The 24,321-nt window shown below is 44.3% G+C and overlaps 1 protein-coding gene across 2 annotated transcripts in view; it reads left to right on the top strand.

Annotated features, from left to right (window-relative positions):
* The window catches only part of ripor2 (RHO family interacting cell polarization regulator 2), a 57,211-nt gene that overhangs the window by 26,038 nt on the left and 6,852 nt on the right, over positions 1-24,321 (top strand). For both annotated transcript variants that reach the window (XM_030064018.1, XM_030064017.1), the window contains exons 2-12: positions 6,391-6,511; positions 9,734-9,889; positions 10,170-10,248; positions 11,158-11,181; positions 11,548-11,601; positions 20,405-20,554; positions 20,896-20,959; positions 21,516-21,559; positions 21,858-21,983; positions 22,489-22,637; positions 23,272-23,401. In XM_030064018.1, coding sequence (XP_029919878.1) covers positions 6,391-6,511; positions 9,734-9,889; positions 10,170-10,248; positions 11,158-11,181; positions 11,548-11,601; positions 20,405-20,554; positions 20,896-20,959; positions 21,516-21,559; positions 21,858-21,983; positions 22,489-22,637; positions 23,272-23,401 — 1,097 coding nt within the window. The remainder of the gene's footprint in view (positions 1-6,390; positions 6,512-9,733; positions 9,890-10,169; positions 10,249-11,157; positions 11,182-11,547; positions 11,602-20,404; positions 20,555-20,895; positions 20,960-21,515; positions 21,560-21,857; positions 21,984-22,488; positions 22,638-23,271; positions 23,402-24,321) is intronic.

Raw genomic sequence — 24,321 nt, forward strand, 5'->3', positions numbered from 1 at the left:
TTTGTTTCTCATACCTTGAAAAACACTCGAGGAGAAAGCTTATTTGAGTGAAGCCGCAGTCGTTTCCTGTTGACTGTGGTCAAGACATGAGGGCCTCGTAACGAGCCGCTGTCCTTCAGGAGCAAAACCACGCTCCGGAGTCATGACTTACTGCGCGCTTGTTTTTCGCTCTCAAACAGGATTTCAGGCAAAGAAAAGAAGAACAAGAGACAGCGCTGTATGTTTTGGCTCGAGGCTGGCGTCCACCGGCCGAGTTTAGCCTGGCTGGCAGCTCCTCGCGTTGAACCGAATCACACGAGCACGGACGCTGTAACGCGCGGGAAAACAGAACAGCTTTTTAGACACATGCTTGCAAGCTGCAGAGATCATGTTACTCCATTTCACTCATAGATGGACAGTATTTCATCCCTGTTTCATCCCATAAAATGAGATAAGAGGGGGGAAATAGTCGCTCTCCATTAAATATGCAGTCCACTAAATTAAGCTTAAGGATACTTTTGAAGAATTTGTGGACTCAAATTAATGGCGGTATCCGTTAATTGATTTCGATGTGAATAACCTTTTTTTTTTTTTTTTTCAACTGTAGGATCTGGGCTTTTAGAAGCGTTGGCCCCGTAACACGAGGGCGTGTGTGTCCTACTTCTTATCGGCTGGCTCATAACCGTTGTTTTACATAACACACTTCATCCCATTTTGTCTGCTGTTGCCATGGCGAGGCTAATTTATACAGGCATTAAGAATTAGGCTCCTGTTGTTAACGTGCACTGTGGGCTGAGTCTGTTTTTGCACGTAAATACACACTTACATACACTCTCTGTCTCTCTCTCTCTCTCTCTCTCTCTCTCTCTCTCTCTCTCTCTGAGGATTATTAGAGAGTTTACAGAGTGTGTGCATGCAGCTGCCTGTGAGTTTGGGCGAGACTCTTGCATGAAAGAGGCAAGTGAAGTGGGCAGAGAGTGTCTAAAGGAAAAGCTGCCAGGTGTGTGTGTGTGTGTGTGTGTGTGTGTGTGTGTGTGTGTGTGTGTGTGTGTGTGTGTGTGTGTGTGTGTTGTGCACCAGTACTTACACTGAGAGAGGAGAGGCTGAGAATGACTGAGGTGATTGTCAGCGAACGTGACAACTGTGCTTGAGAGCCGCAGCTTGAATCTCAATTGTTGCACAGCTTTAAAATTCTCCATCTCCTCCTCTGTGAACGTATGAAATCATTATGGGTTAATGCCATTGACCTGAATTCGTCTCATCAGTGCACTCCGTGAACAAAGTGTCCCTAACATTTTGTACATTCACCGCCATAAACAAAACATGACAAAAGGAGCCGGGTGAGAAGTGTAGGAAGTGAATGGGAGACAAGTGGAACAAAACAGGTGGTGTGGGAGAGAAAGGGAGGAAGAAAGGAGGTGAGTCAGATATTGTTGCTGAGGAGAGGATGGGAGCTGACCTTGGTGGAGAAAAATACTCGATTCAAATCAATTCAAATGTTTAAATGACTCGGAGGCGGCACCTGGGGGTGAATGGAGCCATTTGGGAAAGTGTGGCTGTTCGGTAAGGGGAGACTGAGGGACGTTGTGTGGCGCCGCTGATGTGTGTCCGCTGGGGCCCACGGCTCCTGCTCAGGGATACGGTGGCTAGATGCCTCCTTCCCTTCCTCCCTTCCTCGTTTCCTTTCCTCCCGTTTTCTCATCCCTCATCCTGAACATGCTCCGTTCTCTCACTTACCCATCCTGTTCTTCACACTCAAACACTCTCACTCACCATCCGCTCCGGGGATATTGCACATGTACACACACCGCACACACACATCCTCGTCGAGGGCGTTTAAGGCTGTTAGAGTGTGAGAGGCGCATTAGAAAGGCCCTGAATGGACTGACTGGAGGCTGTATTGAAGCTGCGCGAAGCTGGAACCAAACCAGAACACACTGCGAGTCGGCATTGTTGTTCTTGCACTGAAAGCCTCTTTAGATGAGATGAGAGGTGACACTAAGAGGTGCAGAGGAGAGCTTTTATGATTTGCAGGTTGAACTCTGTGTGTGTGTGTGTGTGTGTGTTAGAGGTAAGAGGGAAGCTGTTTGTGTTTACCTACGTGAGTAGCACTGATAAGTCGTGTAGTTTGTTTTTAAGGGTTTGCTGAGGTTGGGAAAGCATTAGAGAAAGGTGAGACGTGTGTGTGTGAATGGGTCGCATACTTATTTCACTCAATATTCACTGCATGTTGAGCTTTTTGGCCCCTTAACTTTAACTTACTAAAAGAGAAGCTAAGGAAATGACCAAAATGAAAATCACCAATATAAATTTTTGTTCATCAGAGTGATTTACATATATAAATATACACAGATACAGATATAGAGGGAAAGCATGACATGTCTGCATTAAATACCTTCATATGAAACATGTTGCGAAACTAATTCCCCCATTGGGGACAAATAAAGACATTGAATTATGAATTATTTGAATTATGAATTCTGTTCAAATTTGCCACATTTTTACATGTCGAATTACAAAAACATGTATGTACCCGGTTGATATCTGACTATAAATGTTTAATATAAATGCTTTTCTTTGGCATAAGGCCATACACAGATGTATTCTTATTAGATTTCCATATGAGCTGTATAGCTGAGAATGTCCACTAAATATTTTTGCCGCAGCTGATTGAACTTTTAAAAGTTCGATCCTGTGAACTAATGAAAGCGTTTGGTGGCAAAAAATTGAAACACTGACTTTATATCAGCTTGGTTTCCGACGGAGAAAGGAGACTAGATGATTATCTTTTTATAACTGCACACATTTTTCCAGCAGTGGGTGGGCCAGTCACTGATAAATGAATGTAGGGCAAACTCTGGGTGAATTTCAGTCCACCAACTGTCTGCCGTGCAAGGAGCAACGAGTCCAGCTCTTTTTCTTAATGAAAGGATTTTGATAAGCATACTGTATAACTCAGAGGGAGATATGAGGCTGTTTTTCCCTGCATCGTTTGTTAGTGTGGTCTTCTGACAATTCAACTTGCACCATATGATAGTATATTGTTGTGATTGTTGTGTGATGCTACAAAGTGCAGCTGGACAGTATATTGTAATATGATAGTACAAGAGATTTTGTATATCATTATACAGTAATATGGCATAACTGTGATCTTTTCCTGGTTTTAAAGGCGGCATTACAGTACAGTGATGCAACTTTCTAAACCTTTTAGGCTGTTGTAGCTGTTCTCTGATTTGCCTCTACCTACTTTGCTTATAATTTCCATATTAATGAAAAACCCATGAAAGCGCCTAGAATATCATCACAAAATTGACACAAACTTCTTCAGTAAGATGCCATAATGTTTGATCATCCACCTAAAAAGGTTATTATAAGAACTGGATATTGGGAATAAAGGTAGCTGAAACCCTTTGGTCTCATTTTGTGCACCGTTTAGTTTAGTGTCTTCCTGTGCTCATCCCTCTACATTTTGCTGAAGCTGAATCTGAAGGAAATGTCTGCAGCGCCGGGAACAGCGTCCAGCCTGTCCTGTGACCGCTCTGAGCATTAGGTAACAAAATGTACTGTCATTTGCCACCCACTGCTCTTGTTTTAGGAGGGTGAGTCAAGGGTAAGTCAGACAGGCGAACATGGCAGGAATGAAAAGCACGCTGCTGAAACATCCTGAGACCAAAATGGACCAAAATGCTTGAGGGCATTAAATTGAATTTGTGCTGTTTGCAACATCCACGTCTTTTTTTTTTTTCTTTCTTTTTACCTGCTGCTAGTCAGGGTCAGCCGAAAACTCTCTGATCTCGTCTGGAGGATATTTTGAAATATGAAGTACTCCTAATTGCCAAAAAACTAGTCAATCAAAGTGAAGCAGGTAAACACTGAATGACCAGCTGAAATCCAAGCCGGTCCCATCCAGTGCGATCCAGAGCAGATCCAGTCCAAAACATCCGAACCAAACCAGCGTTCCCGATCATTAGTTTGCTTAGTCACAGCCATCCGCCCCTGAGTCCTCAGTGTTAAAGTGAGCGTCTATAAATAGCCTGAGCAGTATCAGTCTCACTCGCCTATTGTTCCTCCACCGCAAAACAAGGCTCTAGTCTTTCCTTGGGCCCCGTGCCGCGTCTTTGTGCTCCCTCGATCTGTCACAGGTATCACTGTCTCAGCCCTCTGGTTCTGGGACCAAAGCAAAGGGTATCAGGTTGCCGGTTCAATCCCTCGTAGCACTGCAGATTCCCCCTGCGTGTCTGTGGATGGAGAGGGGTGTGTGTATGTGTGTGTGTGTACATGCTTGCATTTGTGTGTTTTGACATGGGCCGTGGCCTCCTTTAAACCCAGAGATAGCCTGTCCTCTGGAGACAGGAAGATGGATGGATCAGTGGAAAAGGCAGGCACGTACAAACACGGAGCCCCTTGAAGGAAATGACACACACACACACACACAAAAATAAAAAAATACTGTGTGCTTTGCATGTCTCTTCGTTTGGCAGAGTTGTTTAACTGGTAACGCTTTGCGACTGTTTAAATCTCTGAGGAAGGTGAAGGCGAGACCGAGCAGAATACTGAAGCTGTAGAGTCTTGATTCAACTGCTTAATAGTGCAGTTTAATTTGATTTGGCATCTCCCTGCCTCGTTCTCTCTCTCTCTCTCCCCCCTCGGGCGTTCTGTGTTAACCACACACTTTCCTGTAGCTCGGTTGTGAAATAACACTGAGAGGACGCTTCCCCTTCCTCTTGACTACAGTGTTTGCTGCCGTCACATTAGCAACATCACGATCAGCTTGTGGTCATCATCAGCTGAGCCAAAGCAGCTGTCCGCTCAAGGTTGCCAGTTTTGCACTTGGCGAAGCATCCTCGAAACAGGACATTGAATCGCTATCAGCTCCTGCGGTGGCTGACCCTGAACACAAGCGAAAAGCGGAATCACTGTTTCTCTTTGTTTTGTTTTGTTTGGCGAACAGGACGTGAGAGGTAAAATTAGAAGCAAAACAGGCCATCGCACTTTTTTTTTTCCTGCCATGAAATAATTTGCCCTTTAATAGTCAGTGGCATGTCTTGTGAATTAGACTCAATTGACCTGCTGACCTTACCGATGCGACCTGGGTCCAACCCCATCATGCTAGATGTTGAACCAGTGATTGAGTTTCCTCGCCAGATCCTTCCCTCCAGGCGTTGGATTCTTCTAACATCATTATCTGTCGGCCAAACGTGGACATCTCACTCCTCCGAGTGTCTATTTGCAGCTTTTCCCTGAGTACACATGAGTCATGTTGCATTCCACATCTCCGGTTGAAAAAAGGTAGAATTTTGACAGGCAATGGCTTCTAAATATAGAAAAAGGCTTTGGTGAGAAAAGATGTCTTAACTATAGGGGAGGCCGATCAGATAAATCAGTCACAGAACAGTCCAGATTGGCCTTCTGGGATTCATTACCCATTTAATTAGATTTTAGATTTCAGAAAATGCAATCATGACCAGTTATGACAAATCTGTGAGTGATTTTGGACATTTCTCTGTATGGCTGCCCCCTGAAATTTGACAAGTTGAGTCATCAGTCTTAGATCTCGGCAGTCAACTCAGAAGTTCGAGTCGAAGAGTGATGTTTTTTTTTTTTTTTTTAATAAAGATAGCTACTTGGCATTGCAATACTACAATAGAGCAAAACCCATTCTTTTAACTGGAGAATTGACAATACTGAGGCCTGTGGTGTGGAGTTACTGTCACAGGACGTAAATGCTTAGTTGTCAGCTGCTCTGCCCATAATCAACCTGAAAACACATCACATGCCGGTGCACAAAATCAAGGCATACCTACTGTACCCAACAAAAGCTGATGCTGCCCACTGAGCTGGTGGTGGAAAAATGCGGACCACTATGCTCTGCTTTCAGTTTGTCGGATTGAAAGGCTGACTCTGAGTCGACTCTGGAGACTGTGAGGGGGGAACATCTTTGCCGATTCATCTATCGCTGTGATTTCTAGGAAAGCTGTCCTCTCAGTTCAGGTGAAAATATGTGCAAAGTACACATTGCACATGACAGAAAGCAGCAGGGTCACATCTTCTGACATCTCATTGAGAAAAGACAACACATGCAAAACAGTAACAGTTGAGGTATGTTTGCAGCTGGGTGGTGACAGGTTGGCTGGAGCAGTCCAGACATGTTTGCACATGAATGCTGCTGGTTCACATCCCACATGGCAAGCATCACCAGCGTGCAACAGTACCTACCTTGTGGTCTGAGCGTTGCACAATGCTCAGTGCACTCAAGTTAACCCTCTTGCAGACTTCTAAACAAGTAGCTCTGATGGAAACTGAGCTCCTAAGATGTTCTTTTTGATCCCATAATTGAATCCTCCACTGTCGTCAAATGGAAACAGTAGCTTCACATCCCATAATGCTGTTGTGTTTCTGTCTGTGCTGCAGGAGTGTCGTCCCGTGTCCCAGAGATCATGGCGGCAGGCACCCACTCCCCCGGAGGGCCCAATGGCATAATCCGGAGTCAGTCGTTCGCCGGCTTCAGCACGCTACAGGAAAGGCGCTCACGGTAAGCAGAAGACATTGGGCCAACCAGGAATTACATTACGAGGTTTCACAGGTAGACACGGTGCAGAAAAAGGGGGTGAAACATCCCCTGCTCTCCATTCACTTTGTATATCTCAACTTACAACTTGGCCATTTTTCCTGCGAATCAGTTTACACAAAAGCTCAGATGGCGAGCTGCAAAAACAACAAGTTAAAACTCTGGAGCTGATCATTTTTACCTTTTGGCATATTTTTATTGATTTATTTTTCTTGCGTTTCTGAGCAAAGAAGGGCGTCACTGTCGCTTTCAACTTTGACCTCGTTTACTGACAACCTTTTGAAGCATCAGATTCAAGACTCCAAAAGCTAAAACTGAACGTCTTGGGTTAAATTAGAGATGCGGCGATTCCATGCCGGTATGGAAAGTGGTCAAAACAACTGAACCCCACCTGCCTGAGAAAGATAATGATGGCACCAACACCGATATCACACTTTCAGTAAAAACATGCAGCATGTACTTCTATGACAAAATCATTAGGCTCCTAGCTGTGTTGAGGATTTTAATCAAAATGTTCCTTTAATAAATCTCCCTGGAAGCGGGGGTCAGCTCAGTCCTCACCGACACAGGAAGCAGGAATTTAGTGACACACTGAGCCGCGGCTGACCCTCGTGATGTTAAGCCATCTTCAGCGAGTCACAGCGAGTGCTACGATCCCAAAAAAGGATTTGAAATCTTCAGGGGGCGATTATCAACTTACATTTTTTTTTTTTTTTTACATAATCATTCCACAACCTTAATAATGTTTCATAATGTTTGAGTCTCACATGAATTATTTCCGAACCAGAAGTTGGCTGCAAGAAGTTAGAGATGTGTGAAGTTAAAATTTTGTTGCTCACACTTTGTCTCACACATACACTCCCCCAAGACTCTCTCTCTCTTCAACACATGAAGATCTCTCACCGTTATGTTATTGCTATTCTAGACTCTCGGTTTCGGCGCCTGTGTTTGGGTGCTCTTTAGAAACCCCCGGCCTTGTTGAGCGAACCCATTTGAAGACATTGTTCCCCCTTTTCGCCGCGCTCAGACGCTGAATGGGGTAATTGGTTGGAATGACTCGGCTGTGTGGGCGACTGACAGCGACTGACAAGCTGCCATTCTGATAATGAGCGGGATGGAAAGCTACTGAGAGAGGGCCGCTGGAGTGTGTTCACGTACCGTGTGTGCGTCTGTGTGTGCCCGTGTGCATGTTTCACTGTGCGTCAGTGCATGCATGCATATTGGAGACTTTGTGTGTGTGAATAAAACACAGATGCCTGTGCATTTGTGAATGCAAGAAGTGTCTGTGCAAGCCGATTCACAATATAGCGGAATTATAGAATTATATTAGCATTTATGTATGTGTGAGTGTGTGTGTGTGTCCCTATATGTGTGTGTGTGTGTGTGTGTGCCAAGCCGTAGTGTAGCAGTACAGCTTGCGTGACCCCAAGGCTACGCAGCGTTCTCATTCGGTACGGCGGTGCCCTAGATTTGTGGCAGCAGCTTAGCCTAAGTTGTGCTGCGTTCGCTGGCGTGCAGCGAGACGTGGCGCGTTCCGACTTGTCGAGAGCCGGGATCGGCTGTCGCTCCGTCCCCAACGCGGCTCTGGAATCGTTTCATTAAGGCCCAGGGAAATGTCATTTGTCAGCTAAATCTGTAATGGTTTATAAAGCCGAAGTGTGCATGAGCAGTGTAGATGAGTGTGACCTAAAACGCAATTATGTGAAGAGAGGAGGCTTTGTGAGATAGCTCTGGAAAAAAAAAATCTCTTTAATGGATCGAGCATGATATATAGGATGAAAATGGTCAGTGTGTGAGTATGAGTGTGTCTTTATGTGCATTTGTTGGCACATCTTTACAAATATCTACCTGGACCCCCGTTTGTCGCTTTTTAAACAAATACCAAATGCTAAACTTCTACTTTATTTAATAAATGTAATAAACCTTCCCTGTTATCCACATTCGTTGGCCTCTCTTTTGAATCAATCACAATTGTTGTTCATCCACTGGATATGACTCGGGGGTAAAGAGTTGAGTGAAGAGCGTTTTAATGTCATTAACTGCCAGGAGTGTGATTGCTTCACTGTGTGTGTGTGTATCTGTGTGTTTGTATGTTCACTCTGGCGGAAGAGTAATGACAGAAGCCTGCCATACATGTCAGACAAGGCAGATATGATCTAAACAAAGGCACTTAGGCTTGTTGTGGTTTTTCTGTCATTTTCTTACAAACTACGGCTCGCTAAAAACAACAATATTAAGAAGGGCATAAAAACTGATCATTACTGTACAAAAAGAAGGATGATGTAGATAGAAGAGAGGAGTTCACAGCTCTATGTTTAGCCTGGCATCGTCAGACCAGTTCTCGAATGCAAATTAGTCTCAGTTCATTTTCAATTCCAAGGGGCGATATGAACGGTGGCCAAAATGCCTCTGGATGCAGTTGGATAGACCTACAACCAATCAGAGCCGTGAAACATGTGGCATAGCACTGAACGATAGGAAAATGAAAACAGTGCAGTTATTTGTTTATTAACAGTAAACTAAATAGCTTTGGGTTGTGGACTGTTGGTCGGGACAAAACAAGACATTTAACGACGTGACCCTGGGCTGTGAGGAATTGGGATCAACATTTTTCACCGTTCTCTGCAGATAGTGATGATTTATATTCTGTTTATATGTGTGCGTTTTGCACGACTGAAGTCCCGTCAGTGTAAACAGACTTGAGTAACCCTCTCCATCTGATAAACAAGATGAGCTCATGCCGAGACACACCCAGAGGCATGTTCAGGAAGCTGTAAGATATGACACACATACTGTAGCGTTACATCACTGTAGGCAGGCCTGAACCCACGAAACACCAAGGATGATGTGTGAGCCGCTTCTCAGTGTAGAAAGCACTTTTTTGTTTGTGTACGTATCTCAGACGCACTACTTCTCTTTTCTCCTGCTGTTGCTATGACACTTAAGAAAACGTGAAAAAGCACTTTTTTTCTGCTGTGACTTATTTAACTTGTTTATGGCTTTCAGTGCATCAAGGTTGAGACAGAAATCACACAAAAATGCATCCCATCCTGTCCACTGAAAACAGGAAAAACACAAGCGCCCGATGGAGACACTGACTCCCTCATCGTTGCATAGAATTCCAAATATAGTCTTCTAAATATACTTGGTGTGTGTGTGTGTGTGTGTGTGTGTGTGTGTGTGTAGGTGTAACTCATTCATGGGGAACTCGGCAGTGCAGAAGAAGACCCAGTCCAAACCCAAGAAGCCTCACCTGTCAGGCCACAAGAGCGGCAGCAGCTCCCGAGAGCCCCAACCCAAAAGACTGGAGGAGGTTTACACTGCGCTCAAACAGGGCCTGGAGTGAGTAGCACACACACACTCGCACGTAGCTATACACACACACACACACAAACCTGTGCACGTTGTGTTATTATCCACCTAACACCCTGAAATTATCTGCAGCATGTGTTGATGTATCTGTTATGTGACTGCTTATTGACTCGTTTAATTTTTTCGTTATTTTTCATCACATTGTTCCCTTCCCTGCTGAATATTTTGCACGATTCTTTTCCCCCACAAGGATCAATAAAGTTTCATTTTGTCTTGTTATACTCATAAAAACCTCTCTGCATCCCTGTAGTGAGTATCTGGAGGTGCACCAAACGGAGCTGGACAAACTCACCGTTCTGATGAAGGACATGAAGAGGAACTCTCGCCTGGTGAGAGACAGCATCCACATTCCAAACTAAACCACTCCAAACTTTATTTATACAGCACATTTTGTACAGTCAAAAGCAATGGAGTATGCTTTATTTAAACACAATAGTGCATTAAAAAGAAGAGGAAAAACACAATAAAACTCAACCAAAAAAAGCTTGTATTCAAGCGTAGGAACAACGATTTACGCCCATAAGAGCTGTAGTTTAGTGCAGGACCCTCTGTTGCCTGTGCATTTTCTTCATAATATAACAAGGAACAGGCTCAATAACAACACAGCTTAATTCACATTATACTGTAGAATCAACACTCTATACCCATACAGATCTCTGCTATAGGAACAATTGAAAAAATAGTAATAAGAAATCACTTTGACTTACATTACGCCCTCCCTCACCTCCCTCTCAAAGGCCATTGGAGGAGAAGCTTTGAGGGGGAGGAGCCTACGATGATCTCCTCCTCCAAGCTTTAACTTGGCTCGGGGAGGTCAAGGAGGATGTATTTAATCCACACAGTGTACCGGAAGCTCAGATTGGTGAAGTCAAGACGCTTGTTGGCTCCATCAGGCTTTATTCCTGCCTGTTCCTCTCAGTGTGTATGAAGGCAGTAAGAATAAATATTTCGGAGGCTGTAGGCTCCCTCTCCACATCTCAGCTCTGTCCCATTGTCATTCAGATGATCCTGCCTCGAGTTTAGCATCATCAGTTCACAGATGGCAAGCACATTCTGATTCATACACACACAATGTAATGTAAAGGCTGCCACGGGAGATTTTAATAGGATTTTTTTTTCTTTTGATGCCAGACAACTGCAATCTGCTTTGCATTACTTAAGCCAGCCTCAGCTGTGCTGTCCGTTTGTACTAACCTTGTGTGTGTATGTGTGTGTGTGTGTGTGTGTTTTTTCTACAGGGAGTGTTGTACGATCTTGACAAGGTGAGTTGATGGAGGGGAGGGCCCGCTGTAACGTCCTCTCTAAGTTTAGTGTGTGTGTGTGTGTGTGTGTGTGTGTGTGTGTGTTTGAAGGAGTCTTTGAAGTAGAAAAGAACGAAGGTAAGGAGAAAGACAGTGGGGGAAAAGAAGGAGGAAGTGAAGAAATAAGAGTTTGGAAGGAAAAATATGAGAAATAAGAAAATGTGGGATGAGATGGGAGAAATAAATGAATAAGATGGATTAAGGCTGTATCTATAGCAACTACAACAAGTTTGCAACTACTTTACAATACATATATACATACACATATATATATAAATACCCAGTAAATGTAGGTGTAACTTTGGTGCTTTTTCTGTCTTCCTGCAGCAAATCAAAACCATCGAGAGGTACATGAGGCGTCTGGAGTTCCACATGAGCAAGGTAGGTACCGCCGGCCGAGACCCAGCAGTGCTGCTCGTGTTTTGCCTTTTTCTTTTTCTTTTTGTGGCAGATTGTTTGAGCGTGGTATTCTTAGGTTTGAGAGTTTTGCATTGAGGCTCCAGAAAACAGCCGGTGTGGGCTGCGTTGGTGATTCCAGATGTTTTCTCGGCCTGTTCTGTCTTCCGTCAGCACTTCCATACCCTCAGCAGTGCCTCAGCTGTTTTTCCCGTATGGCAGCCACAATATTAGCACATATTTTACCTCTTGTAACCTATTGATATTCTATTGGTCATCATTTGCCTACTTCTGTTTTCTGTTTTCTTAATCTGGGATTTGTGTCGCCAAGTTAACATGATACTAAAGGAAGACGATGCATTACAAGCCGTACTCATGCAAAAATGGTATATACCTCCTGTCTCCTCTCGGCTGGTATTATAGTTTGTGTAGAAATATCTCTTTAACAGCGATAGTGCTTGGCTGACACAGAGCCGGTTTAAAACCAACGTACTTGAGCTAGAAAATGTAGATGGCACAGTCACTTTCAGCAGCCTATGTAAAACCTTGGTGTTGCTCAGTGCAGTGCCGTGCATATTATGTTCACTAACTCCAGCAGTTGCAGTGTAAACACACTGGTTTGGCATTTGGAGATGGCGGTTAAATAAACAGGTATTGGCCCGTCCAGGCAGACTCAGGACCTGCCGCTTGTCTGCTAAGGTTGGGGTGTGGAGTGATGCCCGAATCACAGCCGCGCTAATATTCAGTGTAACAGCACTCCCTGTGGTGTGATGCTGCTTCAGTAAAACATGAAGGTGAGAAAGTTTGTGTAAAAGCCTTGACTTTGCAAAACCCATTGGAGTGAATGAGCAGATGACCACATAAGCACAGGGTATCCGCGGGGTCTTGAAAAGGTGATAAATCAGTTTTGGGAAAATTAAGACCCTTAAAAAGTATTAAAAAGTCTTATCATGACTTTATAAAGTCTTAAATTTTGAAAGTATTTTTTCTGAATTAGCTGTCCAAGAGTTTGAGTCCCAAAAACATCATAAAAGTGTGTGAATTTATTCATTTTTATTAAAAAAACAAAGATGAACAGGTACATAAAAAACTAGGCTATTGTGGAGGGGGTGCGCAGAAATTCAGAAGCACAAAGTACGCTCTGATGTATCATAGTGGTCTATAGTCTTTATCACAAACTAAAACTGTTCAGTTAAAAATATCACTGATGTAAATGGTTACCGCTTGACGTGGCGGTGAGGTATTAAAAAATATTGAGAAGGTCTTGAAAAAGTCTTAAAAAGGTATTAAAATGAACTTCAAGATTCCCGCATATACCCTGAAGCAGCTGATGCAGATGAGTTACTTTCTATGGGTTTGTATTGTGAACTGGAACATGTGGCCACCTGGTAGTTTTTTAATAAGGTTCCACATTCAAGGCAGAAACCTCCACACCAAGGTCGCCAGGTCGCGTAACTTTTCCCCGCCGTGTTCTCCGTTGTTTCCTCCCTTCCTGTTCGCCAGTCAGGGAACTTAATTCCCCACCGAGGTTTCAAGGCCAGGTGACTTTTCTCCCTCCGTCCCCCTTTGTAGTCTCATATTGGTCTCCCTCGCTGTGCGTCAAATCAGACGTGACAGCAGGCAATCAGAACACATACGCCCAAACAACAGCGCTGTTCCAAAGGTAACCATGGTTACCCAAAGAGAGAGCCTTTGAAGTCCTGAAGCACTCTGAGGAGCCATCTATTGGGTGGCGTTAACCCTTTAAACACACACGTGTAACCACACACATCCATGCTGACAGGCTAAAAAAAACACAGCGTGGACGGTTCCAATGTGGAAACACACACACACACACACACACACACACACACACACACACACACATTTGCAGGGTTGCACAGTCAAAACAGTAATCATCGGCCAGATTCGCACCTAGCTAGTGTTTTTGTTGGTGTGGAAGCAACAGTGAATCTAGGTCAGGGCAGTTAGTGGAGTACGGCGGGGAGCGATTGACAGGGCCCTTGAAGATGATAAGATGAGAGAGGGAGAAGCAGGGAGGCAAAGAAGGAGAAGTGGAGGGGAAAAAAACGGGGAAATGAAAGAGCAACGAGAATCATTTGCAAAGAGGTCAGGAGATGCGTCTGCGTTTGTGTTCACGTTGGACTTTGATAGTCAAGAAAAAGCAGGGAGCCGCTTCAATACTTGTTCTGTCTTGTGTGGTGCTCAAAGGATGTAGCTAAAACACACACACACACACACACTCAAACACGCAGTCCTGACACCCAGCATCTTCTGAACCAGATGAATGCTCCTCTGTTCTTTCTAGGTCTGCGCAAAAAATAGATTTGAATCCAGCGGTAAATATTTGAACTAGGGGATGAGGGATTTGATTTATCTTGCCAGGTAGTTTGCAAAGCCTCAAAAGAAGAGACACAGCGAAAAAAGTGAGATAAATCGAGCGCTCCCTGTATTCTTCCATAGTATTCTAAATATATTTGACAACTACTCTGCTGAGGCGATCTCCGTACGAGTCGCGGGTTTGTGTTAAACGCTTGAAATAGATTCTTTTGCAGCGAGCGGCCGCAGACTTCACAGATCCTTGATGTTTATTAGGATCAAAAAACAGTGATTTTTGTCTAAGCCTGGACATCTGTGGTATTATTTAACTATTTCACCTAAAGCAAATAAATTCTTAATTTTTAGGAATAGTGAAATGGACTCACAGCTTTATTTATTTATTTTTTTTTTCAAAGTGTAAAGTGTCAAAAGGGCAGAGGAAAATGCGTGATGCAGAGTGTTTGAATAAAACTAAAGCAGTGTTGAGCTGATGCCAGGTCAGACCAGCTTCCCACTGCCTGCCACTGAAAAACCTAAACACACACACACACACTAACACACACACTAACACACACATGCAGACAGGGCAGGTCTATTTTCCAAGCCCCGGCATCAGCAGATAGCTATCAAGTGAGATCAATCGTAGAGTGTCCAGCTAAGAGAATCAGCCGACCACAAAAGCATTGAGGTCAGGAAATTGAACAAGACACACACACTCGTGCAAGCACACACACACACACACACACACACACACACACACAGAAAGAGAGAGAGGCTCATCCGCATAAAGAGAGGACTTGGTTACAATAAAATGAAGGCATTTGGCTGCTGTAGTTGTTGATATGTCATTGGAGCAGTGGTTTGAGTTTAATATGAATTTAGCCAATTATCTGTTGCGTTACGCAGCTGTCACTTCCAGACACACACACACACACACACACACAGAGAGAGAGCGTTAGTGCTGTGAATTAGAGCAACAATCATGTTTGTGGGTCATGTGTTTTGGAGGGTTTGTGTGTCTGTGTGTGAGTGCATGTTGAGGTTATGACTCGGCCTGCAGCGCACTGTACCACTATACACCCCCCTTCCTCCCAGCACACACACACACACACACACACACACACACACACACAAACACACACACACACAAACATGCCCTACCCATATTTACAGGAAGTAGGGCAGGGCAAAACAGGAAGTGAGCGTTGGGAGACAGGTGGTGTTGACAGGAGGAGCATGGAGGAGGAAGGAAAGCCATCATCACCTCTTCATTTTGTCATTTTTACCAAAGACCAGAGTGACGAAGGCTTTAGAGGAAAAACTGCCGCTTCAGTAGAGGCATAGAAATAGTCTGGGTTTGATTTGGGTGAGTGTTTCGAGGAGTTTCTGCTGAATTCCTTTGGCTTCAGTGATCATAAAAGACACGATAACGTTAATGTTTCAGAAAAGCTGGATGTTGAAACAGCCGTGTGATGCCTACTTGTTCAGGTTTGAGAGGTGTACATTTGTGTAAATTCACATTAGGTGATAAAGGTTTTTCTCCATTAAATCTAGGAGGAAATATGTAATTGTGACGTACATCATATTGAGCATCATAGACTGGAAGCCAAAGCAAAGAAACACAAACAAATAAGACTGGAAAGACGAAAAGGGACCAAACCAAGACATATTAAATAATAGATATTCCCCTGCTGTTTATTAAGTTATAATTACAGCATTAATTTCCATATTCAGCAGCTGGTAACCATGCAGTGTGTGTGTGTGTGTGTGTGTGTGTGTGTGTGTGTCTCAGTGTTGTTCAGGTGTGGGTGTGCCTCTTTCTACAGGACAGCTGCTGTGAGGGACAACTTAACAATCATCTATCAGCAAGATGTGTCTTTGTGTGTGTGTGTGTGTGTGTGTGTGTGTGTGTGTGTGTGTCACATCAGCCCAGTCTTTTGTTCCTGTTTGTGCGGCTGGTCGCCTGCAGATGTCCAAGGTGTAATTGGCACACAAGGAGGGAGCAGGTGGCACAATACAGCCCCTATGATATTGTCCTGTATGGAGGAGGGTCTGGAGTGTGTGTGCCTGTGTGCCTGTGTGTGTGTGTGTGTGCATTGGCCACTGGTGTCAGCAGGGCATCATTAAAAAGATGACAGAGATTGAAGCTGAGAAGTGCGACGGCCAGGCGCCTGCAATTCCCCTGTGCGTGCTTGTGTGTGTGTGTGTGTGTGTGTGTGTGTGTGCACCATGTGCCAAATGCAACCCAAAAAGAGTGAATATTTTGCATGCCATTATATTTAATATAGAGGCTTTATGCTGTCCCTCACTTCTCTGAATGCTAATTGTGCCACCAACACACACACACACACACACACACACACACACACACACTTCCCCAGAGAGGGGCCTGTATGTTTGATGCTGTTTGATGTGGCCCGCCTGTTTTAATCTCCTTATAATCACTATGCCCCTGGTGGAGTGTGTGTGTGTGTGTGTGTGTGTGTGTGTGTGTGTGTGTGTGTGTGTGTGTGTGTGTGTGTGTGTGTGTGTGTGACTGTCATTATCCTACAATCCAGGATAATGGCCATATCTTAAGAGGATTCCTGCCGTATCCTAAAGATTTTCCACTCTTATCCAAAATCCCAGTTTAAAGTCAGATCTCCAGTAGATACAGAAACAATCCTTTAAAAGTCCCAGTGAAAGCCGCTGACGTCGGTGCTCTCACAACCGGAATCAAACAGCCAAACAAACACGGCCACTTCATGTTTGCACAAGGGTTAACTTGGAGCGGGCTTCAAAAAACAAGAAAGAACTACCTTGGCATTTTTAGCCACAGTACATTTGCACTGTATTGTCACACCCTGGTGTAATTGATTCCCCAACAAAGATTTTCCCATAATCCCTCACTGGGGCTTTGAGCTGTGCCATTTTTATCATCCCGCTGAGCTGTAATTAACACAATGATCCAGTTTCCACATGAGGACGTCATTTAGAGGACATATTAAAATGACTGTCACTTCACACGTGTGAGAAGTTGGTCAGATTTTAGTGTTTTATAGGCCGTTTGCAGCGCGTGTGTGAGTTTCTGTTGGGACGGTGCTGCAGGTGAACATGTGAAGGCTCTCATTCCAAAGTAGTGAATATCCATCTTCAGGGCAGAGTTGCTCAACAGTACAAACAAAAACCGTAAAATCCTGTAAAATGTCGCTACTTTAGAATAGAGTTAAATAGCCCGTCTGGAACATCCATTAATTATGTTCAGCAGGATATTTATGATGTGCAAGTTAGTCGACAAAAGGAGCACATGGTGGGAGGATTCACGCTTTTCAAGCCTGATTCATGATGTAGCGGTGGTGGTGTTTTTGGGGTCTGCAAATATAACTGGGTGGCCCGGTTGGATCCATCTGAACAAGTAAAAAAAAAAAAAAAAGTCGAGGAAGACAAAAGACAGGATTAAATACACAGTCAGGAAAATCTCCACAGGGGGCGTTTGCCAGGCTCTTTGTGCTTAATGTGTGTGTGAGTGTCTGACACGTGATGTGTGCTCGCATCAGCTCCTCTCTTTCTCTGCGAGTGTGTCTGTGTGTGTGTCTGTGTGTGTGTGTGTGTGTGTGTGTCTCCAGGGGAGGGTGTTAGCTGTGCCATCAGCCCACAGCATGTGTTGTTTCCTCTTTCTGTTGTCCAAGCCTTCTCCTCAAGTGTGTGTGTCTGTGTGTGTATTCATATACACACCTGCATCTGTGCAATTTTCTGCATCTGCTCTTTCTCTTTCTCTGTGTGTGTGTGTGTGTGTGTGTGTGTGTGTGTGTGTTGGGGGCGGTGTACATATGTGTGTTTTGTTTCCTGGGGTGATTCTGGGCCCCCGGCGCAGCAATATGCTGATGGCTGTCCTCTGGAGGGGGACTTGGCTGACCTTTAAAGGACATTTTGGAGGCAGCATAAGGCTACTGCAATTAAGGACAGAAAATAGCCCAATTAGCTGATAATGATATGATTACTGATTGCTTGACAAGAATTACGGCCATTCTTAAGCCCCAATTTTTAAAGACCTACTTCATTAACATGCACATCATTTTCTTCAAATGATTATTTCTTACTACCATCAGTGCCAACAGTTCACTCGGCCAAATCAGTGTTTCTTTGGCCTGCAGCTTCATTACTAACCAAAATATAAAGATAGATTGATTCCATTGCGCAAGTTTTCCCCTATTTCTTTGTAAATAACATTTTTCAAAGCTGTCTGTCGCTGGTCCTGCGCCAACCCCGTGGCAATCAGTGAGCTGAGAATAACAGTTGTGGTTTGAGGGGTATTTTATTGCTGGCACAGCTCAGCTGCTGCAGCCCCACCACATACCACAGACAGACAGACAGACAGGCAGGGGACAGCCATGGGAGTGGAATGGGATGGGCCGGCCTGCTGTGGCTTAGGTGGGGTGGGCTAGAGCTGGTGGGACAGGGTGGTAGGCATGCTTTTGTTTATATGTATATATGTATATTTTTGTGTAGATGTCTGTGCTATACTCTCAGCCTGACAAGTTACTATCACATCATTATGTTATCATCTGCAGCCAGTCTACCGTCACCCAGATTATCCCATTGTAAACTGCACACCTCTTTTATCATCTGCCTTCACATGTGAGTGAGTTATGCTCTCCATACAGACATGAGAATGTACTTATTCTGACTGCACACTATCTACACTCACAGATATGCATGCATATCTGTGTATACGTGCACACAGACGCAAACAAACATCCAGTGTGCCTGTTAAGACGGCTGGAGCCAGAATGGCCCATTTTCTCCTGCTTTTCCCTAATGAGTGCCATAAAGTGCGGGAGGCATCAATATTTCAGAGCTTGTCAGGCAGGCGGGAATTTTTCCTTTGATGAGGCTCGCCAGAGGTGTTTTGTTGTGCCAGGCTGCCACTCCAGTGTATGCAAAGTCAAGAGGCCGGGAAATTAGACAGACGGGATGCTGAAATTTATCGGGAGGTTGTGTTTTAAGGGAGAAATTGCGTGCAGTGACTCAGCAATGGTGGAAAGTTAAAGTGATGTGTGGGAGATTTTTGATTTGAGTTATTTTTTTGGGACTAGTTTCATGTAGAGTGCAATGACAAGTTGAAGTTTGTTTGATTTGGGCCTTTGGGCTTTTTTTTGTATTTCACTTGATGTTAAAAGGTACATAAACTTTTTTTGAGCTCTGAAGCGCTAGCAGGTGATAGAACCCAACAAACATTTTTTAAAAAGTGCTGGATATAAAATACTTTTGAATTCAGATGCTGTCAAAGATCTTCAAGCAGAGCATTTGGTTGCAGACAACCTAGACAACAAAGCTCTGATCATATTGGGTTTTACATTTAAAAAAAAAAAAAAAAAAAACTCAATTAAGATCAGTGCACTACTGTAACTACCATGGTGACAGCAGTATCCTGTAGTGCTGTGTAGTTTTCATTCCAGGTGAAACTGTGAAATTTCAGCAGAGAGTAAAAAAGCAGAGCTCAGATGACGTGTGTCCCACGGGCTCTGTCAGACGGCTCTGGCAGTGCCGGCTCGGCACAGGCACACGTCTCCAGACGAGCTCTAAACCCCGTCTGTGGCTCCCCGCTATGGGAGTGTCCCGCCGGGGTCGGACACTGGGACGGCACGTAGACGCTTGCCACTGGAGGTTATACTGCTCTGACAGGTACTGATGTACTCAGTACTTTATGGGTTTAATCATCCCTTGTTTATTTTATTCTTGGTATTTTATTCTTCTCAAGTGCTGTCTGTTAAGCACTTTATAATGCTGGTGCCATATAAATAAACTTCATTATTATTATTATTGTCCATTCTATCAGCTCAGTCTATCCGTTTGTATCTGTTCATCTCTCGTCTTTCCTGATTGCTCTGCCTCCTTCTTCCTTCCTTTGTTGCCTTTCTTGCCCCACCTTTTCATTACCGTTTTATTTTCCATCTGACTCCCTCTCCGTCCCATTTTCACTCTCTGACCATACCCCCCTCCTTTTCTCCCTCCCTTTTTATTTTTCCCCTGACACCCTCCACAGGATTATCCTCGCTAATATCACTCTCTGTCAGGATCTCGTTAACACTGAATCTGGGCCTGGGTTGGGGTTCAGTTGGGGTCGGAGCACCGTCTTATAAATGCTTATCAAAAGTCATTTTTGTTCTTGTTGAAAACCAACCAACAAAAGGTAACATGGGCAGGGATATAGGTCATCTTTGAATGAATTCCACAGAGATGTTTGTTGACATGTCCAGAATAATTTTGATGACAGATGGGTAGATTTAGAAGTTTGTTTCCCGCCCAGGGATGTTTTGATGAAATGTATGGAGGACGTCAAACGTCAAAGACTCTCTTTCAGCTTGATTACTGCACAACTTTATGAATGTGAAAGTTTGCATTGTTCTCCCCGAGAGGAGGCTTATTTATGAAAGCTGGAGGAACTGTGTGTGGCAATAAAGTTGTGTGTGTGTGTTTGGGCTCTCAGGTAGATGAGCTGTACGAGGCCTTCTGCATCCAGAGCCGTCTGAGGGAAGGAGCCAGCAGGATGAAGCAGGCCTTCTCCTCCTCTCCCTCCACTAAAGGCACCAAGGAGAGCATCGCCGAGGTCAACCGCCGCTACAAGGAGTACACAGAGGTAACCTACCAAGCAGGATTACTGTAGTTTTACGTTTTTCTTAAGATTTAATTTGCATATACAGTAGTTTTAAAGCTTTACTGCAGTTTCACTTCAGTGTGCATGGGTGCAGTAGTTTTAGTTTAGTTTTTAAAAGTTTTACAAGTAGACAAAGTCTGTAAAGGGTCTGCGACTTCTGAATAAATTTGTATGTAAAGGCTTTGCCAGAGTGTTTCCTCTCCTCTCGAGTTTTGACAGGCTTTGTCACAGTCTCTAGCGCTTACTTGATTATTATTGCTCCTCCTGTCTTGTGTGACTACGTGCTGTTTACCTCACCATCCTCGTCTGTCTCTCCTCTCCAGAACATGAGCACCTTCGAGAGCGAACTGGAGAACCTGCTCGGGGAGTTCCACATCAAAATGAAAGGTGAGATAGTAAGGGGGTTATTGTTCAAAGACAAATAAAACTCTTGACCTGACTGTTTTGCCAGTTCACACTTGGATTTTTGAAAAGAATAGGCATGAATTCTTTTATGTTTAAAGGAATATTTTGCTGAAAACAGCAGTAGGCTGATTATGAAATACATAGCACTATTAATTATCATATTCACCCAGCACTAATCAGTTGATTTTGTGGATATTCAGAGCATGTCTGCACTCTGATTATAAGGCCATCGGTGGGTAGAAAGGTTGACTGTTGGATCAGGATAAATCCTGCAACCAAAAAGGTCACAGGTTTGGTGTATACAACAGTCAGTATTCCACCAAAAGCCAGGCTTCAATCAGCGGGATGCTCAACAGTTACCTGGTCGTTCATTTTAAAGCATGATGGATCAGAGGATCAGCTAAATGTTAACGTGCTTGCTTGACTCAGAGTGATTAACCATGACCCGCATAAGATGCTTATCCCACATCATATCAGTTTTTTCTCCCTGCCCCATTTCCTCTCTGAATTAGTTTCTGTGTGTTTCATCTCACTCCAGGTCTTGCGGGCTTTGCCAGGCTCTGTCCTGGAGATCAGTATGAGGTGAGTTACTCTGTTTTTCATGCTATCATAGCACTGCTTTGGGAAGAAAGCCTTTGACCTGCAACAAAGAAGCTTTAGAAAAATGCTGAACAAAAATAGTAATTTTGAGGTTTCCAAGTAATGATTATAGTATAATGACAGAGAGACAAACAGAATCCATCTTACCCAGTGTTATACAAATATTTCTCGTCTCCTTGAGTTTCCTTAAGGCTATCTAAGTTAATTTTGTTTTTTCTTTGGTTTAAGAGTCATTTCTCTTTCCCCCCGGTGCCCTCTCATTTCTCCCTCCGTGCTTTAGATCTTTATGCGGTACGGCCGCCAGCGGTGGAAGTTGAAGGGGAAGATTGAAGTGAACTCCAGACAGAGTTGGGATGGAGAGGAGATGGTCTTCATGCCCCTCATTACTGACCTTATTAACATCAAGGTACTGACACTGACTTTACTTGGGAAAAGTTAACACCCTGGGGCGCCCCAGTGGCTCACTTGGTGGAGTGCATACCACATCTTGTTGTTGCAGTGGGGCTTGATTCCAGCTCAGGACTTGTGCTGCATGCATGTCATCCCACATCTCCCTTGTCTTTCCTGTCTGTCTCTACTGTCACTGTCCAGTAAAGCAAAAATGTTAATGCTTATTCCAATTGCAGTATAAACGAAAGACTGAGGAAGAGGCACAAAACATGCCTCTTCAAAGTTGAAGGCATCACTCAGGATTGCCTTCTAACAGCTCACAGCCATGTTATCCCCATCTTACTCATTTTTTTCCAAGATCATTGTAATTCAGCCCACTGGTCTCTGGATGGTGTTGTTTGGACATTATGGTTTGTTTTGTTATCATCAGATAAATTGCCCTGATTTGACCTTTGACTTCCGAGCCCAGTATCACTCTCCAGACTGGGATAGTTAACGGGCCGTGTCTTTGGTCCAATCAGGTGACAGAGCTGAAGGGCCTGGCCACTCACATGCTGGTGGGCAGTGTGATCTGTGAGACCAAGGAGCTGTTCACCGCCATGCCTCAGGTGGTGGCTGTGGACGTCAACGACCTGGGCACCATCAAACTCAACCTGGAGGTCACCTGGTTGTAAGTAGGCCTTTATACCAGCTGCATTCAACCTTTTTTGAATTTGTCGTCATGTTAATCAACTTGTATTACCTACTAGTTACCTCAGAGAATAACAGGAGGATAATAAGAGCACAAGACAAATAAAGAGATAATACAAAAATATGACGAACAATTGACGAACATATGCACCTGTGACACCACATATTGATGTAGTGACAAATGTTGCAGTGAGATTTTATTTAATATGTAGCTCTGTTCTTATGAAGAAATGCACAAAAATAAGTGTCTGATTACGAAATACCCGGCCTCCTACCCAGTGATGGTATCATCAGAGCAGGGTGCCGAGAAATAACTATTTTGATTCCTCGAACAGTCAATGTGTCTATTAGCGGCCATTTGTCCATTTGTACTTCACAGAGCTGCCACCTGTTGTCAGTGTCGGTTCACTGCCTTTATAACTTGTGATTTTCTGCCATCTGCTGGGGAAAGGTGGTCATTACAGTTTAATGCATTTTTTTTTCCCCCCCAAGCAAATCATTTCCATTTGTGATTGCAACAGAAATAGATGAATGAGATCACACGTGCTGCAAAGTCTCATTCATAAACCATATCAGCCACCCGCATGAACTGCCCCTGTCTCTTCCTCACCCAGCCCCTTCGATGTAGAGGACCTGACCCTGTCCTCTGGCAACGTGAGCAAGGCCGCGGCTCTCCAGAGACGGGTATCAATCTACAGTCAGGGCACACCGGAGACCCCCACCTTCCAGGACACCTCCTTCTTCGTGAGTCCGACTTACAAACCCTTTTATCTGCAACAAAATGGGGGTACGGCAGTGGGTTTTACATAGTTCTCACAGTCTGAGCACAGCAGCTGGTCAGTGGTTCTCCTCCAAACAACTGTGAATCATGCCACAGCCACCGAAGCTAGAGGGATTCAGTGATTAGGATTTTTTAGGGCAGTAACTGTTTGAGTTGAAGTTAAAAGGGCTGATATGCTGCCTTCCATGCCCCTGTAGACCCTGCACTCTTACCCCAGCATTGTCTGCTCCCAGCCATATGAGACTTTGATTGTGGGTGCAAAGATTGCACACATGTGTATGTGAATAACGCCAGCGCTACCCAAAAACTAACCATCACCCATTCCCTCTGACATCTTCCCCTTTGCATTTCTGCATCAAACCCCCTAACCTACACTCTGTTTATCCATTCCTCCTACATCTTACCCACCCTCACTAAAACACCCCGTACCCTGTCCCATTTGCCTGTGTGCGTTGTGTAAAGAAGTGGCGGCCATATCCCGTGGAGCGCCAGCGCCTCTCCTTCCTGCACATGCTCCGAGATACCCTGCTGGAGAAGCTAAGGCGCAGTCGCTCGTTTGGCGACCTGGCCGCACTCCGGCCAAGGCCCAAATCCAGTCTGGAGGTCTATGTGAGTGTGTTGTGGCCCTCACCCAGCTTGAATGTCCCTGTGTGCCCCTTCCTTCATTGACATGATGGGGATGCACATCCCTCTGCTGGTGTGGACTGATTCTGTGTGCCATTTGTGGCTGTGCTTGCGTGTTGATTTGCATGGAGTACTCTAAGCTGTTTGTTTTCCTGTTGTTAATAAAGATGGATCGCTGCTCAAATTTCTGCCTTCGTCAAGTAGAAATAGAGTCCAGAATGTAAAGCAAAAACTGTACTTAAGAATAGAGGTCTTCTCT

The sequence above is a fragment of the Myripristis murdjan genome, chromosome 11 (genome assembly GCF_902150065.1).
Source record: "Myripristis murdjan chromosome 11, fMyrMur1.1, whole genome shotgun sequence".
NCBI lineage: Eukaryota > Metazoa > Chordata > Actinopteri > Holocentriformes > Holocentridae > Myripristis > Myripristis murdjan.